At 43.7% G+C, this 17,853-nt stretch overlaps 1 protein-coding gene across 2 annotated transcripts in view; it reads right to left on the reverse strand.

The window, feature by feature from the left end:
* Positions 1–17,853, reverse strand: part of dab1b (DAB adaptor protein 1b) — a 48,874-nt gene that overhangs the window by 16,838 nt on the left and 14,183 nt on the right. For both annotated transcript variants that reach the window (XM_058630705.1, XM_058630713.1), the window contains exons 2-5: positions 13,905–14,503; positions 5,728–5,867; positions 2,709–2,807; positions 362–493 (exon numbers count right to left, since the gene is read on the reverse strand). In XM_058630705.1, coding sequence (XP_058486688.1) covers positions 362–493; positions 2,709–2,807; positions 5,728–5,867; positions 13,905–13,974 — 441 coding nt within the window. In that variant the 5' untranslated portion in view covers positions 13,975–14,503. The remainder of the gene's footprint in view (positions 1–361; positions 494–2,708; positions 2,808–5,727; positions 5,868–13,904; positions 14,504–17,853) is intronic.

The raw sequence follows: 17,853 nt of genomic DNA on the forward strand, positions 1-17,853 counted from the left end.
TTGTCTCTATGTGGCCCTGTGATGGACTGGCGAACTGTCATGAATGGATGGATATTTTGTCATTGATTTTTTTTCTTAAAAATAGTGTTAAAATCTTGCCCCGATGTTGAGAGCCCATTCTCGTGTCTCGTCTTGCGAGCATAGCTAAATGTGTCGTCACAATCCTCGGGACTAATGAGCAATAATCCCACAATAACCTTTCAGCATAATGTAAATTAGGTGATCCCAGTAAGAACCAGACGCCCGCACCTCCTCTGGGCTTCATTTAGGAATTTGAAATGACTTGAATCTGAACGTACAGTCTGCAAGTCTTGTGACTTTATGTGGTTAAAGTTAAAGAATGAGAACATGAGATACTCACCGACTGCGAAGTCTTGATGGCCACAAACCTGTGATGGCCTTCCTTCCCACATACATAACCAAAAGCCCGGTGATCCCTGGTGTCCTTGGCGATGTAGCTGATCTCATGGACTGAGTGGTGATGCAGGAGCACCTGGTACGACACAAACACACACAGGACCAGGGTAAACGTGGTGGTCACATACATCTGGTATCATGTGCCTTTTAATCTGAAAGATGCAAGAAACACTTCATTTACTAATTGGCCGTTGGATATAAAGAAGCACAGTGCTGTGTGAAAAACTAGGTCAGACCCACTTCATCTTTGCATATTGTTAAAGCTGAACACAGAGCGAGTCTCTGCCAGAGAGGGGAGGGATTCAAGGATGTTTACTTTACAGATCATATGCCAACTATAAAAGCGGTTCTCTGTGATTAAGAATAAATAAAAAGAAAAAAATCAATAACATGAGGCTTTTTGCTTGATTGAATGTCTGATGTTTTCTCATATCCAGCTCCAATTTGAGCAGAATTCAAGATGCTGTGATCGTTCATCGATATCTGCCATGTTAATAAGCAAAAGACAAAACCCGGCTCTGAAATATCAGGCATAAAATGCGCCAGAAAAGCTCACAAAAAAATAACTGCACACACACAGATTAATTAGGCTGTCACTCAACTCACCTACCTGCTGCTCTCTTGTTAACACAGATGAGCTTCGGGCACCGGGGAGGAGCTTTTATTGGAGTATTAGCTGGTACTCTGTTGCTAGTAACGGCTCAGATTAATGTAAAATACAAACCTAATATGACAACTCGACTTGATCCGGCGGAGAATCCTGTTAGCTTTACATAAGTATTTCCATCCAAATGCTCGCTGACTCTGCTGCACTGGAGTGATCCCCATTTCCACCATAATCACTCAAGAGGGATATTAAGTGTGGAGTGTTATTTGCTGCCAGTAATCAGTAAATAAAATGAAGAGCATTAGGGGCCATGATTCCCCAAACAACAAATGAGCTTGTCAAAACGGGGCGAGCTGGTTGGTGGCGGCGGCGGCGGCAGCAGCCGTAATGCTCATTTCCATTACAGGCGAAAGACGCGCCACTATCACCACCAGTCATACTGAAAAGAGATGTTGTCAGAGAGGAGTGCTTTTAGGGAATAAACGGCGGTGGGGTGGAGGTCGGCAACGTGGGACAAGCGCTGTTGCGTAATTATCAGTTTAGCAATAATGACAGCTGAGGTGGAGCCGCAGTGTAATTAGCATTAGCGGCAATGATCATTAAGGGGTGGAACTGAGTGCTAATTATCGGTTTGCGCTGATGAGCAGAGTGGGCCTATCTAGCCAACACTACGCCCCGGGACAGGCGAGTGCCGAGCCCCTCGATCATCCGGTAATGGAACACCAGGTCTCCAAGTCTGCCAGGGGGATGAGAGCCAGGGTGGAGACAGAAACGGCCCTTCTCATAACATCAGCATCATTAGCAGACAGACGGGGTCTGAGTGATCTTAAGTCGGCCCTGCAGCGCACAACTCATCTTTCTAGGGTATAGAGCATGTTAAACCCTTTTTAAAATGAAAGACCTGCAAATCAATGCTGTCAGTTTATGTTGCTATGCACGAAAGAGCAGAATGTCATATGGAAGGAATGATAACGCTTATTTTTAGATTTTTGAGAACGCAGTGATCACGATAACATATTTGATTTGAGCACAAGTGTTTGAATAATCTGTTGTTACTTGAGTCTTGAGGCCACTTTTTGAAGGTCATATTTACACACACTTGTCTTGGTCGTAGAGGACAAGACAAATAAATCCCGACCAGCCAAGACCCCAGTGGATTTATTTGTACAAATCCTTGCTTGATTTGATAAAAAAAAAAATAATACCACTAACATATTGTAAGTAGTAAAAATGTTTTGTTGTGAAATACGTTTCAGTGAAGCTCGCTATTTCAGTGCACTGCTATTATGTTATAAATAGCAATGATCCCAGCTGATTATGGTGGAATATGAATGAATGCAGCTCGAAAAATACGGCTCTCTACCTTTTTGTGGCTGAAGCCAATTCTAATGTCAGGGACCAAATAAATTCTCATATTGATATGTTGGTTTTGACCTCGTCTCAGCCCCTAAAATTAGTCTTGGTCATGACTTGGGGTCAGTGTGTGTCGTCCGTTTGCAACACTGGCTCTATCTTGACAATCATGCCAGCCAGGCTTACGCGATGGCAGCTTTCTGTGAACCCAAACTGCCCTCTGGACGTTCCTATACGTGTCTATAGGTGCAGTGAATAGCTGCTGGCACCAGCAGTGGCCCTTACAAAGCAGCTCTGCCACAGCACGCTTACTCACCGACATGCTACTCACCCCTGATCTTTCACAGTAAATCTTGATTCCACCGAAAGAGACCGTCAAGAAGACTCTCTGCTTGTGCTCCCCCTTGGAACGTGCCGAGGATGCCATTCCCTGCAGGAGATTAAAAGAAATGACATAAGGGGATGATAGGATATGAGCTCCCCCCCGTCAACGACTGTGTGAGCCCTCGTCGTACTCAGGTGAACAGCGGAAGATAGGGGCAGGAGTGGGGAGGGTGTGATGGGCAGATATGGGAGGAAGATTGTGGGGTAGGGTGATAGGAGTTACATAAGGTGTGATAGGACAGAATGTTCTTTTGATTTGCCTTTTCTTGAAGCTTCACTCTCACAGGAATTCACACATCACCTTGTGCAGCAAGTCTTGTTATTATTTCCCAAGCACCTATTTTCTGTTCCTTTTTTTTTTTTGAAGTAGCTCGACTGCACTTCAGTGTGACACGCGCGCAAGTGCTCGCTAACAACAAATAAGAGGTGAGATTTACTGACAGATTTGCTGACCAGCTCGCTCACAGAAAGCCGATAGTATGTTTTTTTATTTTTCTCAGCAGAAGCCCCGCTCTTAGTTATACTCAAGTATAATAAAGAAAATAATTAAGATCTCTGCACGGAACAAAGGCGGCAGGAGACGAGATAAGAGGGGAAAACAGAGGAGATAAGAGGATAGGAAAGTCCAGCGTGCTGTGCTGAGTATTTCTGACAGAACTGCACACAGATGCATGCTTGCACATCAGCTGACCTCCTATTCAGACTGTTTCTGAAGGCAAGCGAATATTCAAAACCATGGCCATTACAAGTTTGTTTTTGTTTTTTTCTGCAGGGGAATAGTGAGGAAACATATTCATCTTTGAGTGCATATGAAAAAATGAGGGGATTAAGGGGCCTATGAGTATAAAGGGGGAGGAGAGTAAAGAGGATAAAGAGCAGAAGAAGCAACAGGGAGGAGATGAAGTAAGTGAGAAAGAGGCGGGCGGCAGCACAGTCGATGGATGTTGTCAATCAGCCATCGGCTTCTCCATTTGGTGGATTAGGCAACAAGGCAGCAAGAGGCAGCTCAATAGAGACCGCGTCCCCTCTTCTATCCCCTGTCCAGATAATAGCGGGTCTGTATCGACTGATCCATTGACTGTGACTGGCTGGTGGCTAGTGACTACCGGTGTCATGCGGAGGGCATTGCTGAGATGTCAGAACACGAAGCAGTGGAAAAAGGTTGTTTTATTGGACACATCACAATGGGTACGGCTGATGAGAGGCTTTGCCTCCTGGCTATACAGCCTCCCACACATTAAGGCTTCAGCAAAATCTGTGAGAATATAGTGAAAGAGCCACACATACAGCATGCCTCCTCGTTGGAGGGGGATTTATCCTTTTACCACCTACTGCAAACACACTCACATATACTGTATGCAGCTTTTTTCTTTAATTTTCTGAACTGAAATTGAAGCATTTCTTGCCTTTTACTTTGTCACTTTGTGTCTTACTTACTTCCAAAGTCTCTGAATAATATATCGTCTAATCATAGTGGAACAGCTGTAACCAGCCATGGCACGTCAGCTCTGTTGACTTCCTGAGTCACTCTCACCAGATGAGCACAGACAGACAGAATGGTTTCGGCAGTAGATAGACGACCTGAAGCAATCTCTCCATCTCTGAAATGCTACATCAATATTGACACATGTTTGTACTCTGTTATTATCTGTCGTGCTGACGGTGTGTTAGCAGTGCAGGCGGGTCACCAAAGGGCAATGCATGCGCATCTGTATGGTAGCCAATAGCCAATGGGAATCAGCCTTTGTCTAAAATAAAGCCTGCGGTTGGTCGAAATCTCTTGTTAACCCTTTAAAACCTTATCCTCACAATGTCCGTCTGGCCTTGCAAACGCATTGCAAATCCCACTCTCAATATCTGGCAGCTATTTATAATTTACTGCATGCTCAAATAGTGTATTAACAAATACATTAGAATTAGAAAAAACACTGTAGTTGTACATGATCAGATTTTGCATGTTAAATTTGAAATTTGAACAGTATAACACATATTTAAAATAACTTTGTTGGAGTCTTGTCAATGTCCAAAAAATGGAAACTATGCACAGGCGTTTTTCCAACTCTCTCCTCTCTGGTGACAAAAGCTGATTCGCTGGAACTTCTCACCTTTCAGAAACCGTTGGAATTTTTCCAATAGCACAAACTGTCGCGTAATTACAGAAATGCAAAGTGCGCTTGCACAAACATGTCGTCTGCGAGACGCTCGGTGTTAAAGGATTCACGGCCAGACTTCTACAAAACTATAAATAGAGTCCAGAGGAGCCAGAAAGGTGTAGTTCTTTCTCACATCAACTGATTTACATCACAGTGAAACAATATTGTGAAATTACTGCTCAACAATGGCAACTATATCCTGCCAAACCTGGACTTCAACACTTTAAAAACTCACCTGTGCTGTGTCTTTTTTTCCCCCCAGCTTTGGTACTTACTGAAGGACTGAGTTTGACCTGATTTACTCGCAGCATTCACTAATATACAATCTGGGTCACATAATCTCAGTTTGCATGTGTGCAGCGAGCATGGACGCGGTCGTAAAAATAGACGTTGACTGACATAAAGAGGTAGACGACAGGCAGACAAATTAGAGGTGATAAGCTCAAAACTGAACATTGTCTGCTTAAGAAATATACAGGACTAGTCTCTGTGTTTGCCTCCGAGTGCTACGATTAATGCAAAAGAGCTTCGAGGCTACAAATACAGGAGCCTATAAGAGATGGTGATGTAAAACCAACCGTACAGTAGCTTTCTACATGACAAAGCGCCGCAGCATAATGAGGCTGGACTTCTATTTGTTCCATCTGGTCACTTCTGTACTGAGCTCCAGTGATTCATATAAAGTAAGACAGGTCCCATGACTCATTCAACAGACAACACAGTCATGACCTGGCGTGCCTTTTCAAAGTCTGTCTGAGATAAATGAAGAGGCTCAATGATGTCGCAAACACACACACACACACACACACACACCTTCAGCTTCATCATGGAGTCCTGGCACAGCTTGTCCCCGCGCGCTGCTGTCACCTCATCAATCCCGATCAGCTTGGCCTTGTACCGTACGCCATCGCCACGGAAACGCTTAATAAGCCCCGCCTCGGTGCGGTCCTGACCTGCCGTGTGAGAGAAAGGGAAAGAACAGAAATGAGCGGGTGGAAAATGAAGAGTGTTGCAAGGACGTGTGAGATAAACTCTTCAGAGAGGCCACTGTGTGTGTGTGTGTGTGTGTGTGTACGTGTGCAATGGCATAAATGTGAAAGGATACGTGCAAATTAGCAGCAGCAAGCACAGATTAAATAAAACTAAAAATGTAATTTGAGAAATTGGATTAAGCCAGTAGACTTAATGAGAAAACAAGTGGAACGCTGCACTCCACCACACCATCACCTATTGTATGGTGTTGTGAGGCATTCACACACAAAACTAGAGTGGAAGGTTGTGATAGGGTAGGTAGGGTGCTTGGGTGCATAGTCCCGTGTTTCACCCATGTCCACCCACCGTCCCCATGGGTGCTATTGATGGTGACAAACCACCTTGAATGGTTGCTATTGAGAAGAATCATCTCGGTCCAGCGCTCACCCACAATATACGAGCTCTCACTCCACCCCCCCCGGTGATGGATGTTGGGTGGTGGCAGGGAGGTGATGTGAAATTGGGGAGTGGTTGCAAGTGTGTGCCTGGACGGCCTTGGGCATTCTACTTTTATTCCCACACTTGTTTTTTTCGCTGCCGTTCCGGCCGTTGGTTATTCTGTCCGTCCGCCTGCTCAGTTGCCCTGACACCACCTTGACACCAGCACTTTCATTTTGTCTCCGTGCCATGTGCCGCTGTCCCGCTTATGAGGCTGCGAGCCTCAACTGACGCCTCACGTGTTTACAATCCGTGAACCGTTCCCTCATAATCTGCGCGAGGCTCCTCAGCTTCAACAACCCCACTGCATTCGCACTAAGGAGATAGCAGGATTTCAAATCAAGGTCACCAGCACCTTGGAGAATTTAACAGTTTTCAGGCCCCTTGGCCACTCAATTCTAGGTCATGAGTCTGTGCACTACATCGTTTAGTGGTACATTTAAGTGGCTGGTTAAGCTTTAAATTAGAAAAGAAGGTTTAAAAACGTGCACTCAAAGACCATATTACACCAAAATGAACGTATTTCACCCAAAAACACAGATTTGCCATCCTCTCTACAGGATATATCAACTCGAACACAAAAATGTAATTTCCCAAACAAAATACTGACAAAAGGGGAGAAATCAAGAAAAGAGTAAACTGGGAAGCTTGTGCAAATGGAGAGAATAAAATGTCTTAGTTCTAAATGCGCGTCTTGGCTATGCACACCCTCTCACTAATTCATGAGGGTAGGATTCTCTAAAAGTGGGGGGAGGGTTTGATGACGCCAAAGTCATTAAAGTCTCCAAGCAAGTGGCTGTCAAATCTGGGTCTAATTCAGAGGGAAAAATTAAACCTTACATACAGACATGTTAACGCTGCACGGTAACCAGACGAAGCCTAGCACGCACCCCGCAACCGTGTGGAGAAATGAACATTCCCACTTTAATGAGGGACTTGTTGGAGAAGGCGAAGTGTGAACGCTGCTTTGACGCACGTGCTTGATTGCAGCAGCGCTGCTGCTGCTTGAACGCCGCATGTTCGATGCGAAAGAACACAAACTCCTGTGATATCTATTGCTGCACTCCTTTCAAGCCATTGCTCATACAGTGACTGTAGTCTATTCATAAAGTAGTATGCCTTCCATCTTGGCTTTACTGACTCACACACTCTGTAATGTAATGTAAAATGCATACTGCTCCAATTGCATTTTCAGCCCGATCCATCCAGCTCAGTGCGGCTCTCTCATATGAGACTTAAACAGATGTTCTGTGCCATTTGTTTTTCGTTCGTTTTTTTTTTTTTTTACATACAGCACGCCATTTCCCCCTAATAACACTTCAGGAGAGATTTAGAGTTTTATGCACAGATATTCAAAAAGTAGGCCTTGCATACCGAATGAGAGCCTTGACACAGCGGCATAAATCGCGCACTACGTGCTCTGGGTTCAGATCACGGCAAGCAAGTGTGCTGTATAAAACTAAAGAGCTGCGGGGTATGCAGTTTCCTGTTGTATACTGTAAGAAAGGAGAATAGAGAGGTGTGTGTGTGTGTGTAGGGGAATGACGCATTCATCTGGCTTTCTGGATTTAAATCTGCACAAGGCTGAATGGCCCAAGGCATGGGACGATTATTATTCTGAACAAAATAATTGCGTTTTACGGTATTATTGCGATGACTGAAAAAATGTTCTTCTGCAGCGAGAAAAAACGGGTTCTTGACCCGGTCGGAACAAGAGTCTTTCTGCATGGAGTTTGCCCGTGTGTGCGTGGGTTTGGGTTTTAGACACATTAGACACTCTATGTTGACCATAGGTGTGAGAGTGGATGGTTGTTTGTCTCTATATGTGTTCCTGTGATGGACTGGCGACCTGTCCGGGGTGTACCCCGCCTTTCACCCTATGTCAGCTGAGATTAGCACAGAAAACACCCCCCCACCCCTCCTCCTCCTCCGTGACACTCATGTGGAGGATAAAGCGGTAGAAGATGAGTTAGTGAGTAAACAGGTGCAGTCTTCTGTCTGCAGATAGGGTACATCTTTTTTAGTGAAGAATGACAGATCCTAGATGATGAAATGAATGACAAAGGTGTATGACACTGTATACTGGTGAGTTAGTAAAATGTGATGATTTTTCACACAGTAACAGAAATTCACCAGGATTTACTTATTGTAAGTGCTTTTAATCCCAGTAAGCGATAATATCGTATATTTCCCCATCACTCAATGGCCCTCACAGTACCTTTGGCTCGTAAAGGCCGATGCTCTCACAAAACAGAAGGATGACAACAACAAACTGATCTGAAGCCTTAACATTTGCAATTTGACCAGCTCCACGTCAACTGGTAATGCATAGATCTCTCACTGGTGTCCACTCATCTGTGCCATACTGTGTCATCTTTTTTTCTCCTGTAAATAGGAACATAATTAGATTTGAAACTGGCGACTCCTCAGGAAAACGTTTGCTAATGAGATTTTCCACAGACTTCCATTCAAACAATTTCCTTTTTTCCTGTTTTCTGTTTTTCTAAAAAAAAATAGCAAACAATAATAGAAATCCCTTCATTTTTGAGGAGGAAATGAACAGCCAGGATGTCCCAAGGTTTCAAATCAAACACTACAATCCCCCACCTACTCACAAAGGCCTTACACCTGCATGGAGTGTGCAATTACTGTTGGTGTTCCTCCATGCTGTCGCTCTGATCACAGCGTTGCATCCTCCTCCTTGACACACTAGAATGGGAACAGTGCGGGGACAGATGGCAACAGATGGAGAGTCAGAAGTGCCCCTCCAGATATGAGGACTTGGCAGCAAGAAACTTTTTGTTGGGGGATCTGGGCACGGAGGCTGCTTAACCTTTGAACCTTCCTGAGTGTGTATCCGTGTCTGCCTGTCTCTCTCCATCAGTGTCACAGTCCCTCTGTCAGTGTGACGCATGGCGTTCGTTTAGCAGCGATGAGAGAGTACAGTGATGCCTCCAGAGCCACACGTGCTCTTAAATGCAGCCTACACAAGCGCAGTTCATTACCGTGCACAGCTAAGTCGAGATAAGGTCGTGTCTCGACTACGCCGTTTACTGACTGCAGTGTGTCCGACTCTGCTAAGTCAGGTGGCAACATGCCCCCAACATGTTCCCAGTAGAGTGTCATTCCATGTCTTTCCATTATGCGTTAATTCAAAATATTTAATTCTTTAAGCTGAGATTAAACGTTCTCCCTGTTCTCCCTGTGTGTGTGTGTGTGTGTGGGGGGGGGTTCCTCCTACATGTCCAAACACATGGTTGATCGTCCCCTATACTGTCCACAGTGTATTCTGCCTTTCGCCCTATGTCAGCTGGGATTGGCACCAGCATCCCCCGGCGACCCTCAGGATAAAGCGGTAGGCGATGGATGTCCTCTTCTGTGTACCAGCTTCTTCCATTTTTTTCCAGGTCAAACCCTGTGGTGGGAACTGTGGAGCATGCACCGAGGGCCCAGGCCATCTTGAGCCTAACTGAACATATACGCACCGCGGTAATGCAGCATCCAATCACATTAACTGGGTGGATGAGTCCAACTGGACAAACATGTTTAGTCAGACCAACACAATAGTACATTTGTCCTCACCTCACGTAAACACACACTCTGAAGAGGACGTTCGATGTCATCTGCAATGCAAACTCTAGGCAAGACCTTCCAGTGCAGGTGAATGATGCGTTTAAGCAGTTGCAAAGAGAATGGGTGTCTAAAGGAGGGAAATCTGTTGCCACCATCTGTCTTCCTCATGTGCATGAAATACTTTTCATAATACAATCCCCCATCCAAACTCAATAGACCCAGACCTCTCTACCCAGCTTTGGAACTGAACACAAGTCTAAGGTTTTGGTTTACACAGTTATTGGAGGACGTTGCACACATTGGAAGCTCCACTGCTTCACTGCAGGTATTCATGTGCGCTGTGTGGTGATGGAGGAGATCGTTGTCCGGTAAAAGGAGAACCACCATGTCATCATCACAATGATGGTGAAAGAGTATGAGGAAACAGTTGCAATAAGGAAATGGGTCAGTGTTTGTCCTGCAACGTACAATCTTCCCAGTGACATTCATTCAATCACCAGAGTGGACTGGTGATTGAATCTGCCGTTTGCCTCTCTCTTTCTGTTTGCAGTGTCTCTGTCCTTCTGCTCCCCCTCTCTCACTGTTATATTCCGTGTTTCTCCTTTGGAGACGAATCATTCTGTGTGTGTGTGTGTGTGCAAGGATTATTGTGGAGGAGCAACAGTTGCTATGGAGATGGAGTAAAGTCACATATGTAAAGCAATCATTTCAATGGCAGAGGGAAGCTTTGTACGTTAGAATCTGAGTCAGCGTTTCATTAGGTGACATTTGATATTTTCACATGTGGAATCTCAGTGTTTCCAGTATGTCCTATTATTACTATTTTCTTCTGCATTTTAGCCATCAAAGACCACGAAAGAGAAATAATGAATAGATGAATAACACAATACGGTACATTTTCTCAGCTATGACATAACACGAATTATAGTTTAAAGAACAATAATTAAATTGCTGTTTCTAAACTCTAAACTTTATCATTTAAAGAGTTATTATTAATAAAATTTTGATTTGCTTATTTCAATTTTTTGGCTGCCAGTGTGAGCTTGGCTTGAGGTTTTGTGAAGTAGATAGTCGAAGCCAAAATGAGAGAAAATGTGTTTTCTAATAAACTCATGCTTGTTTTATGTAAAGACTGTCCAAACAACAAACAGCATCTAACAGGCCACGAGACATGGCATCAGTCTTTTTAAGCAAATGCCCCTAAAACATGTTTGCAATCAAGTTACAATGTCGTTTGAGTCTGTGGGTCAGTGTGATCAATAGATGGGTCTTTAATACAATTGGCTTAAGGAGGAAGAGGTCGTTGTTTGTTTCTAATGACCATAATCATTCTTGCCACTGTTAAAGGGCTTAAACAATTACTCAATTACAAAATGAATTGCAACTATTTTGGTTCAGCTTCTTGAATGTGAATATGTCCTGGTTTCTTTGCGCCGTATAACAAAAAAAATGATGTCTAATTTTTTTTGGACGAACCAATACATTTAAGAACGTCATCATTCCCAGGTTTGAAAAACACTGATCAACAATTTTCAACCTTTTATCGACCAAACGATTACTCGATTAATTGACAGGTTAATCGATTATGGAAGTGAAAATAAAGATGATGAAAATGTATATATCAAATTTACAGAGGAGAGATTCGACACTTTGGGAAATAAGTGGCAGGAGAAACATTATCTTGACCCGAGAGTAAATTACAGTTCAGACTTTTATACTCATCTCTTTTTATTTCACTAGTTTGTTAAATTGAATTGTTAATTAGTTGCATGTATGGTTTGAAAAACCAATAAAGCCATTTAACGCATAAAATAATGCCGTATAGGTAGTGAACAGATTTGAAGGACTCGTGTCTTCAGCCGGTGGGTTTGGCCTTGAGTCTGAGTGTTACTGACAGGATAGAGAAACCACTTAAATCTCATACATAGATTATAGTTGGTCAAGTGGTTTGTTGACATGAGGGAAAATAGAGAATAATAGCAGCCTTATCCTTTAATGCACATCAATTTCTTCTGCTGCTTCCCACACACATGATGAACATGAAGAGAAGTTTGTTATCTGCCCCAACGTGACACTTGAGGGCGTCCTTCACCTGGATCCAATCTGCGCACAAACACCACTAACTGTGCTGCGTGTTGCCCCATTTCCATTTAAATGGAGCATCATTGCTGATTGTGACAGCGGTCTCTGCTGCACATGTGATTAACATGGCAAAGTCAGGGGCTGATAGCCTGTGCTGAAACCCCCTCAGATGAGCTGCATAGCCACGTGTGTAATAGCCCCCTTACTCTACCCCCCCCCCCCCCCCCCCTCCACTTAACTCAAATCGATGAGCCCTCCTCCAGCCCAGCCATTTATCTGAGCAAGCTGACAGAGCCAGTGAAATAGCCACAGAGGACCTGGCCTCGTGAAGTGGTTTTATTCATGGATGGAGAAATGAGGGGAGAGGAGAGGAAGGGCAAACAAGAAAGTGCAGTCTTCTTACACACTTCCGCCGCCCTCCCTGTGATTTTCACTCTATCTGCCTCACGCTCGCTCCTCTTCTTTTCCCACTCGCAACCAATTCAGTCCTATTCTAATCTCCCGGTGAACGTTCTGAAAATGACTTGTCCTATTATGTCTCTTATGCTGTTCATCAAAGCAACAGGGTGTGAATTACCCTGTCCGTGACACCAGAATCATGGCAACGCCAAACCCCGGGGCGACATAGAATAGCTGTTACTACAACTGCATCCGTGGGATGACGCTGGCAGCCTCTCAGTGAGTTTGTCTGAATGATGCTTTTCTCCAAGTTAGTCCAGTATTATCTATTTCAATCCAGACATGGCTTAAAGTTATGTTTACTGACTGCCAAACATGAGGAAGCTGCCATTTCAACCCTTTGTCTCTCTTTTCTTCATGTTTCTGGATGTCTTTTGAGCACTTCTAATTAATACATATGTATATACACAGCAGACTGTTCACAATACACCAATTTACACAGAGAATGAAAGCCTTATATTTTACATACATACATCTATCAGTCAGACAATCAGTCAGGTTACATCCACATTAAAAATGCATACATTTGCCCCAAATATGTCTGATGTCCACATTTCCTCTAAAAAACTGAGAAGTTTAAAACTGCTGCTTGCTCTATTGTCATTAGAAAATTCTGGGGCTGTGTTTTAACCAGACTAAGGCAATAAGTTGGTTTTGTTAATGTCATGTAAACATGTTAGTCCGACTAAAATCGAGCTAGGCTTAGTTGGACTAACACACCTGGATATTGTGATTCATAGTCCGATTACTCCTACACGTATACGCTTAGTTGGACTGGAGTCAACATTTCCTTCCCGAGACGACGTATGCTCCATCTAATTTGATTCACGATGTGCAGCAGGTACAAAACATACGGAACCACAGCACGATCCAGCTCGCCGTTCGCTGTTTGGTTTTCTGTGACGTAAAAGGTCAACAGGAAACGGATTCAATACATACTCGCTTATAGAGAGATACAGTGCCACCTACAGAGGCGGAGTCAGACGTACACGGCCAAGAAATCGATGTTCTCCTCCACATGTAAACTTGGACTCTGCAAGTTGTCAGATTGCCTGTTTTAGGCGGACTACGGCCTTAGCTAGAATAATTTGTGCACGTACTATTACCTGCATTTGCGTCCTGACTTTTTTTATCAGCTGTTAACCAAAAAGCTCCATTAACAGTGACTTTCAGTTTCAGTTTCACCACATTGGTGTAATAAAATAAATCCTTGTTCTTAGTTTGCACCATTGTTGTTTCTCTTTTGTAATATTCTCTGAAGGAAAGAATCGACCACCAGTTTACACCAGCAAACACATGCCCAGTGTACCTGAATGGTCAAATGAAATGCGTCAAAATGCCAGTCTGGATGCAGATCTTTCTTATTGAAAGATCTGCATACGTAGCCTGAGTAGAGTGTCACATACCTTTGATCCTCCTGGACTCCTTTCGCTGGCTGGTTTTGACACCCGGCTGGAGCTCGGCCTCTGCTGACATCCTCCACTGCTGAATCCCTTGACGTGCTCACAGTAGATGCACCATGGGTGAGCAGCACACTTGCTAATCCTCCTCACTCCCAGTCTCCAAAGCCCCCAGTTCCGTCTCTTTCACAGTCGCTCTTTGGTGGAGAAAATCTCCTTCACATCCATAGTGAGGTGCTTCGTACTCCTCAATGAATGAAGATCCACCATTGATAATTATGCTCCTTCACTGGTGGCTCATGACGTCCGAGTATTGTTGAGCAACACATGAGCTGGGCGACCGTCTCAATAGCAGCTTCAGATCAGATGTGACATCTTCTCGAGTGCGTCTGAGTTCTCTTTGTGAAGGTCAAGTATCACGTGGTCCACCGTTGATTTTCTCCTGAGGGCCCACCTATTGCTCAGGTGTAATTCCCCCCTGAGGAGTCTACAGCATTGATTGAATCAAATATTTTTCTTCAGAGTAGGTCAGGGGTGGATATTATTCTTTGGCAGAGCACTTCAGACGCAGTCCAGCAGCCCATCACCGTCACTTGCTCCGAGCCCTGCAGGACGAGGAGACACAGAAGACAGTTAATGTTAACCTGAAGGTGGTTAAAAATTCAAATGACAAACACTTCTCTCCTCGTCACTCATTACAACAGTAATTTAACACACAAATTGACATTCTCCAATTTAGCAAATCAACAAAGACGTTGTTGTCTCCTCTCCATCATCAATCCTTAATGAGTGTGGAGAAAAGGCGTGCTGTGCTGCGCTGACCCTTGAAGGAGACCTGTGGCGAAATATTTTATGTATTGCTTGTGAGTAAATATAGCACAATAGAGCATGACTGGCACTTCTGTGCATGCAAAGCATATTTAGAGGAGACGGATTGTGAATGCTTCCAGCTCAGATCAACAGCACGAGAGGAGGGGAAGTAGCAAAGAGTGATTTTCAAAGCAAACTGTGTTGGGAATCCTGGCACAGCTATCTATAAACTAGAACCCCACACATTGTTCTTTAATGCCCTTGAATCATCTACTGCTAACATGAGGGCCATGCCAAGCTGGCACAGTGACTGGCACTGCTTCTGTTGGCATGGTGACGGGCCATTGTTGGAGAAACAGGCCTTCAGCCTACTCTGGCCTGAAGAGCTGCCACACATTGAGCGCCAGGCTCTATTAATATGTGACATTGTATGACATTGTGAGAGTCTGATGATCATTTCTATCATACATTTCAAGAACCCTTTATTTTCATACAGCACCTTTGTTGTATTCAGTATTTTTCCAATGAAATGTTTTAAAAGAATGACCTTAAAAGTTGTAAAGGTCCAGTGTGTAACGGTGTATTAACAGATACTACCCCTGAGTGTGTTTGTATAAATGTATAATTGCTTTAAAAAAAACATGTTATATGTCATTTTGAAGCAAATGGGCAAAAGAGGAACACGATTTCTGGTATGTAAATGAATTCTGCAACAATATGCACTCTCACCATTAGATGTCACCAACTCTTACACACTAGACCTTTAAAGATGTGACTTTTAGTTAGGTTAGTCCACCAAAATGACTCCCATATCTACTACTATCGCTGATGCTAACATCTAAAGTGACCAGATTGAGATTACGCTGTCTGACTGTGGTTGGAATGAATGCAAAGCACATTTTCAATTATTGCACCTTCTGTTTATTTGCTCATAATTGCCCAAGTATAGAAAGCTCAACCATGTCCTTTATCTAATTACCATTCAATCCAGTTTGAATTCATTTGTATATGCCGATCCATACATTGACATACGTTATCTCAAGGCACTTTACATGGTAAGGTAAAGACCTTACAATTATTTTAGAGAAAGCCAACTTGTGGTCCAGTTGGCAACAGTGTAGAGAAAACATTAGTTCTTATTCATGTTATGACACTTTTCCACGATACATTTGTAGCACGGCTCGACTCATTTTCCATTACTATAGTACCTCCTCAACGTGGGCAGAGTCGTCAGACCACGGCTGCGCGTATTACCGTGACGTTGTTTATGAGTACTGAAACATTAGATCAGTTAATTAGAAAGATTAGTTCAGTACTTCCTGCATGACTGAGTGTACTAAAAAAGTAGCAACTACTATCGCTAATGGAAAAGCAAAAAAAAAAGAAGATTACTATAACTACATCTGCATCCTCCTGTTCCTCCTGCAATCCTGAGACAAATTTCAATTCCCAGGGAAAAACTGTTCACCTCATCACCACCTGTTCTCCTTGTGCTCTCCAGACCATGTGTCACCCTTTATGCAAGTTTATGAGGCAGCTAATGTCACCCAGGTCCAGGTCCAGGGCTATTTCTACGTCTCAGACAGGACCCTGTAGTGTCAGTGATGGTCCAGGTATTTTCCATGTCACAAAGAACCTTATCAGAAGGTAATTTTCATTACCAAAGGAGAGATGCCTCATTGTATTAGACGGAAGAGCAGTTTAATGAGGTGTATGGCTGCTTTTCAAGACCAATGCTATCTAGGTCACTCAGTCTCCCAAATCTGCTCCCTGTTTTTACGGCTTCCATTGTCTCTTATGATTTAGGTCAGGGTTAAAGAGCATCGCTTATTTTACTCCACTGTTTCGGGATGACAAAAACTACCCTTCACTTATTAATTTGTGCATTTTAGCACACTACCTCCACCCGAGGAAATGTCCCTAAGGGAAGTGAGTTTCATTTCGGCTTCCTTTTCTTTATTTTCCTCCATTAACCTGCTGCTCTCTTTGTCTCCATATCGCCAGTCTGTCTGTCTGACTTTCACAAATCATCTCTGGAGATCCGTGGTTCCTGCTCGAGTCTTTACCCTGTAACCAGACAGCAGAACAAAAACAGGCAACCTGATGTATGACAACTCTGGCTTCCTTAACATTAAGCACATCAATCATGTAAGTGATTGATTTTACAAGAGGGGGGTTTATACCTTCAAAGGGTGAAGTAGACCCTCTAGGCAGCATGCAAGTGCATACATCTTGTCAACCAGCTTCAGTGCTTTGGGATGAGATGTGACCCAAATCTGATCATGAAGGGAAACAGTGTTTTGATTAATTTAGCATAAAGCTTTCAAAAACCCTGAGTGAGCTCAAGTATAATTCAATGAAAACACTCTACAAATGAATGGATTCTTCATAATTATGTAATAAATGCACATACAACACAATGAGAAATTAGCGTGTTGTGATAATCTGCATGCAAAAGGTAAAAAGCATATTTTCCATCTATATTTGGGGTACATATAATTATATGTTGTTCCCATGTGCAACACAGATTTCCAATCATGTTTACCGTCTCAGAAATATAATGGGCCATCACTGAATCCATGTTTTAAACGGGTCATTCTTACGCTCCTTCCAGCATCCCAGTAAGTAACATTTCCTCCTGAGACTGGTGTTTAATAGACTTCACAATCAACCTCACATTATGAGACAGGCCTCCTGCATCCTGTCGCCAATGAGTAACAAAGGCGGAGGAGCCATCTATCACTAGATACGGCCAATTACACCTCCATTCACTCTGGTCCCAGTGGAAGATGCAGTCTGTGCTCTGCAGCTTGCATGTGGCTGCTGAGGAGCGGGGAGGCCTTGTCCCCGAACCGCCACCGTCTCTTTCCGGCCAAAGCTGGCATGGCCCGGGGCTTGTGGAGTGCATGTTCGACAGACTGGCTTTGGCACCTTGCACCGGTTATCTTTGTTACAAGAAGCCCCCACAGCTTATGAAGTGGGACATGACTGTCACAACATGGCCTAGCTCCTCTAAACAGGCCTGCTGTGTTACCGTGTGTCACCTACGGCAGTGAGGACTGACCAGCCACTGCTGTACCCTCTCTATACCTTGGTTTGAGTTGTTTGTGAAATGTAATGTTTGTCCAGGGTTGGGTTGCTTTTT

This window comes from Solea solea, chromosome 1, assembly GCF_958295425.1.
Source record: "Solea solea chromosome 1, fSolSol10.1, whole genome shotgun sequence".
NCBI lineage: Eukaryota > Metazoa > Chordata > Actinopteri > Pleuronectiformes > Soleidae > Solea > Solea solea.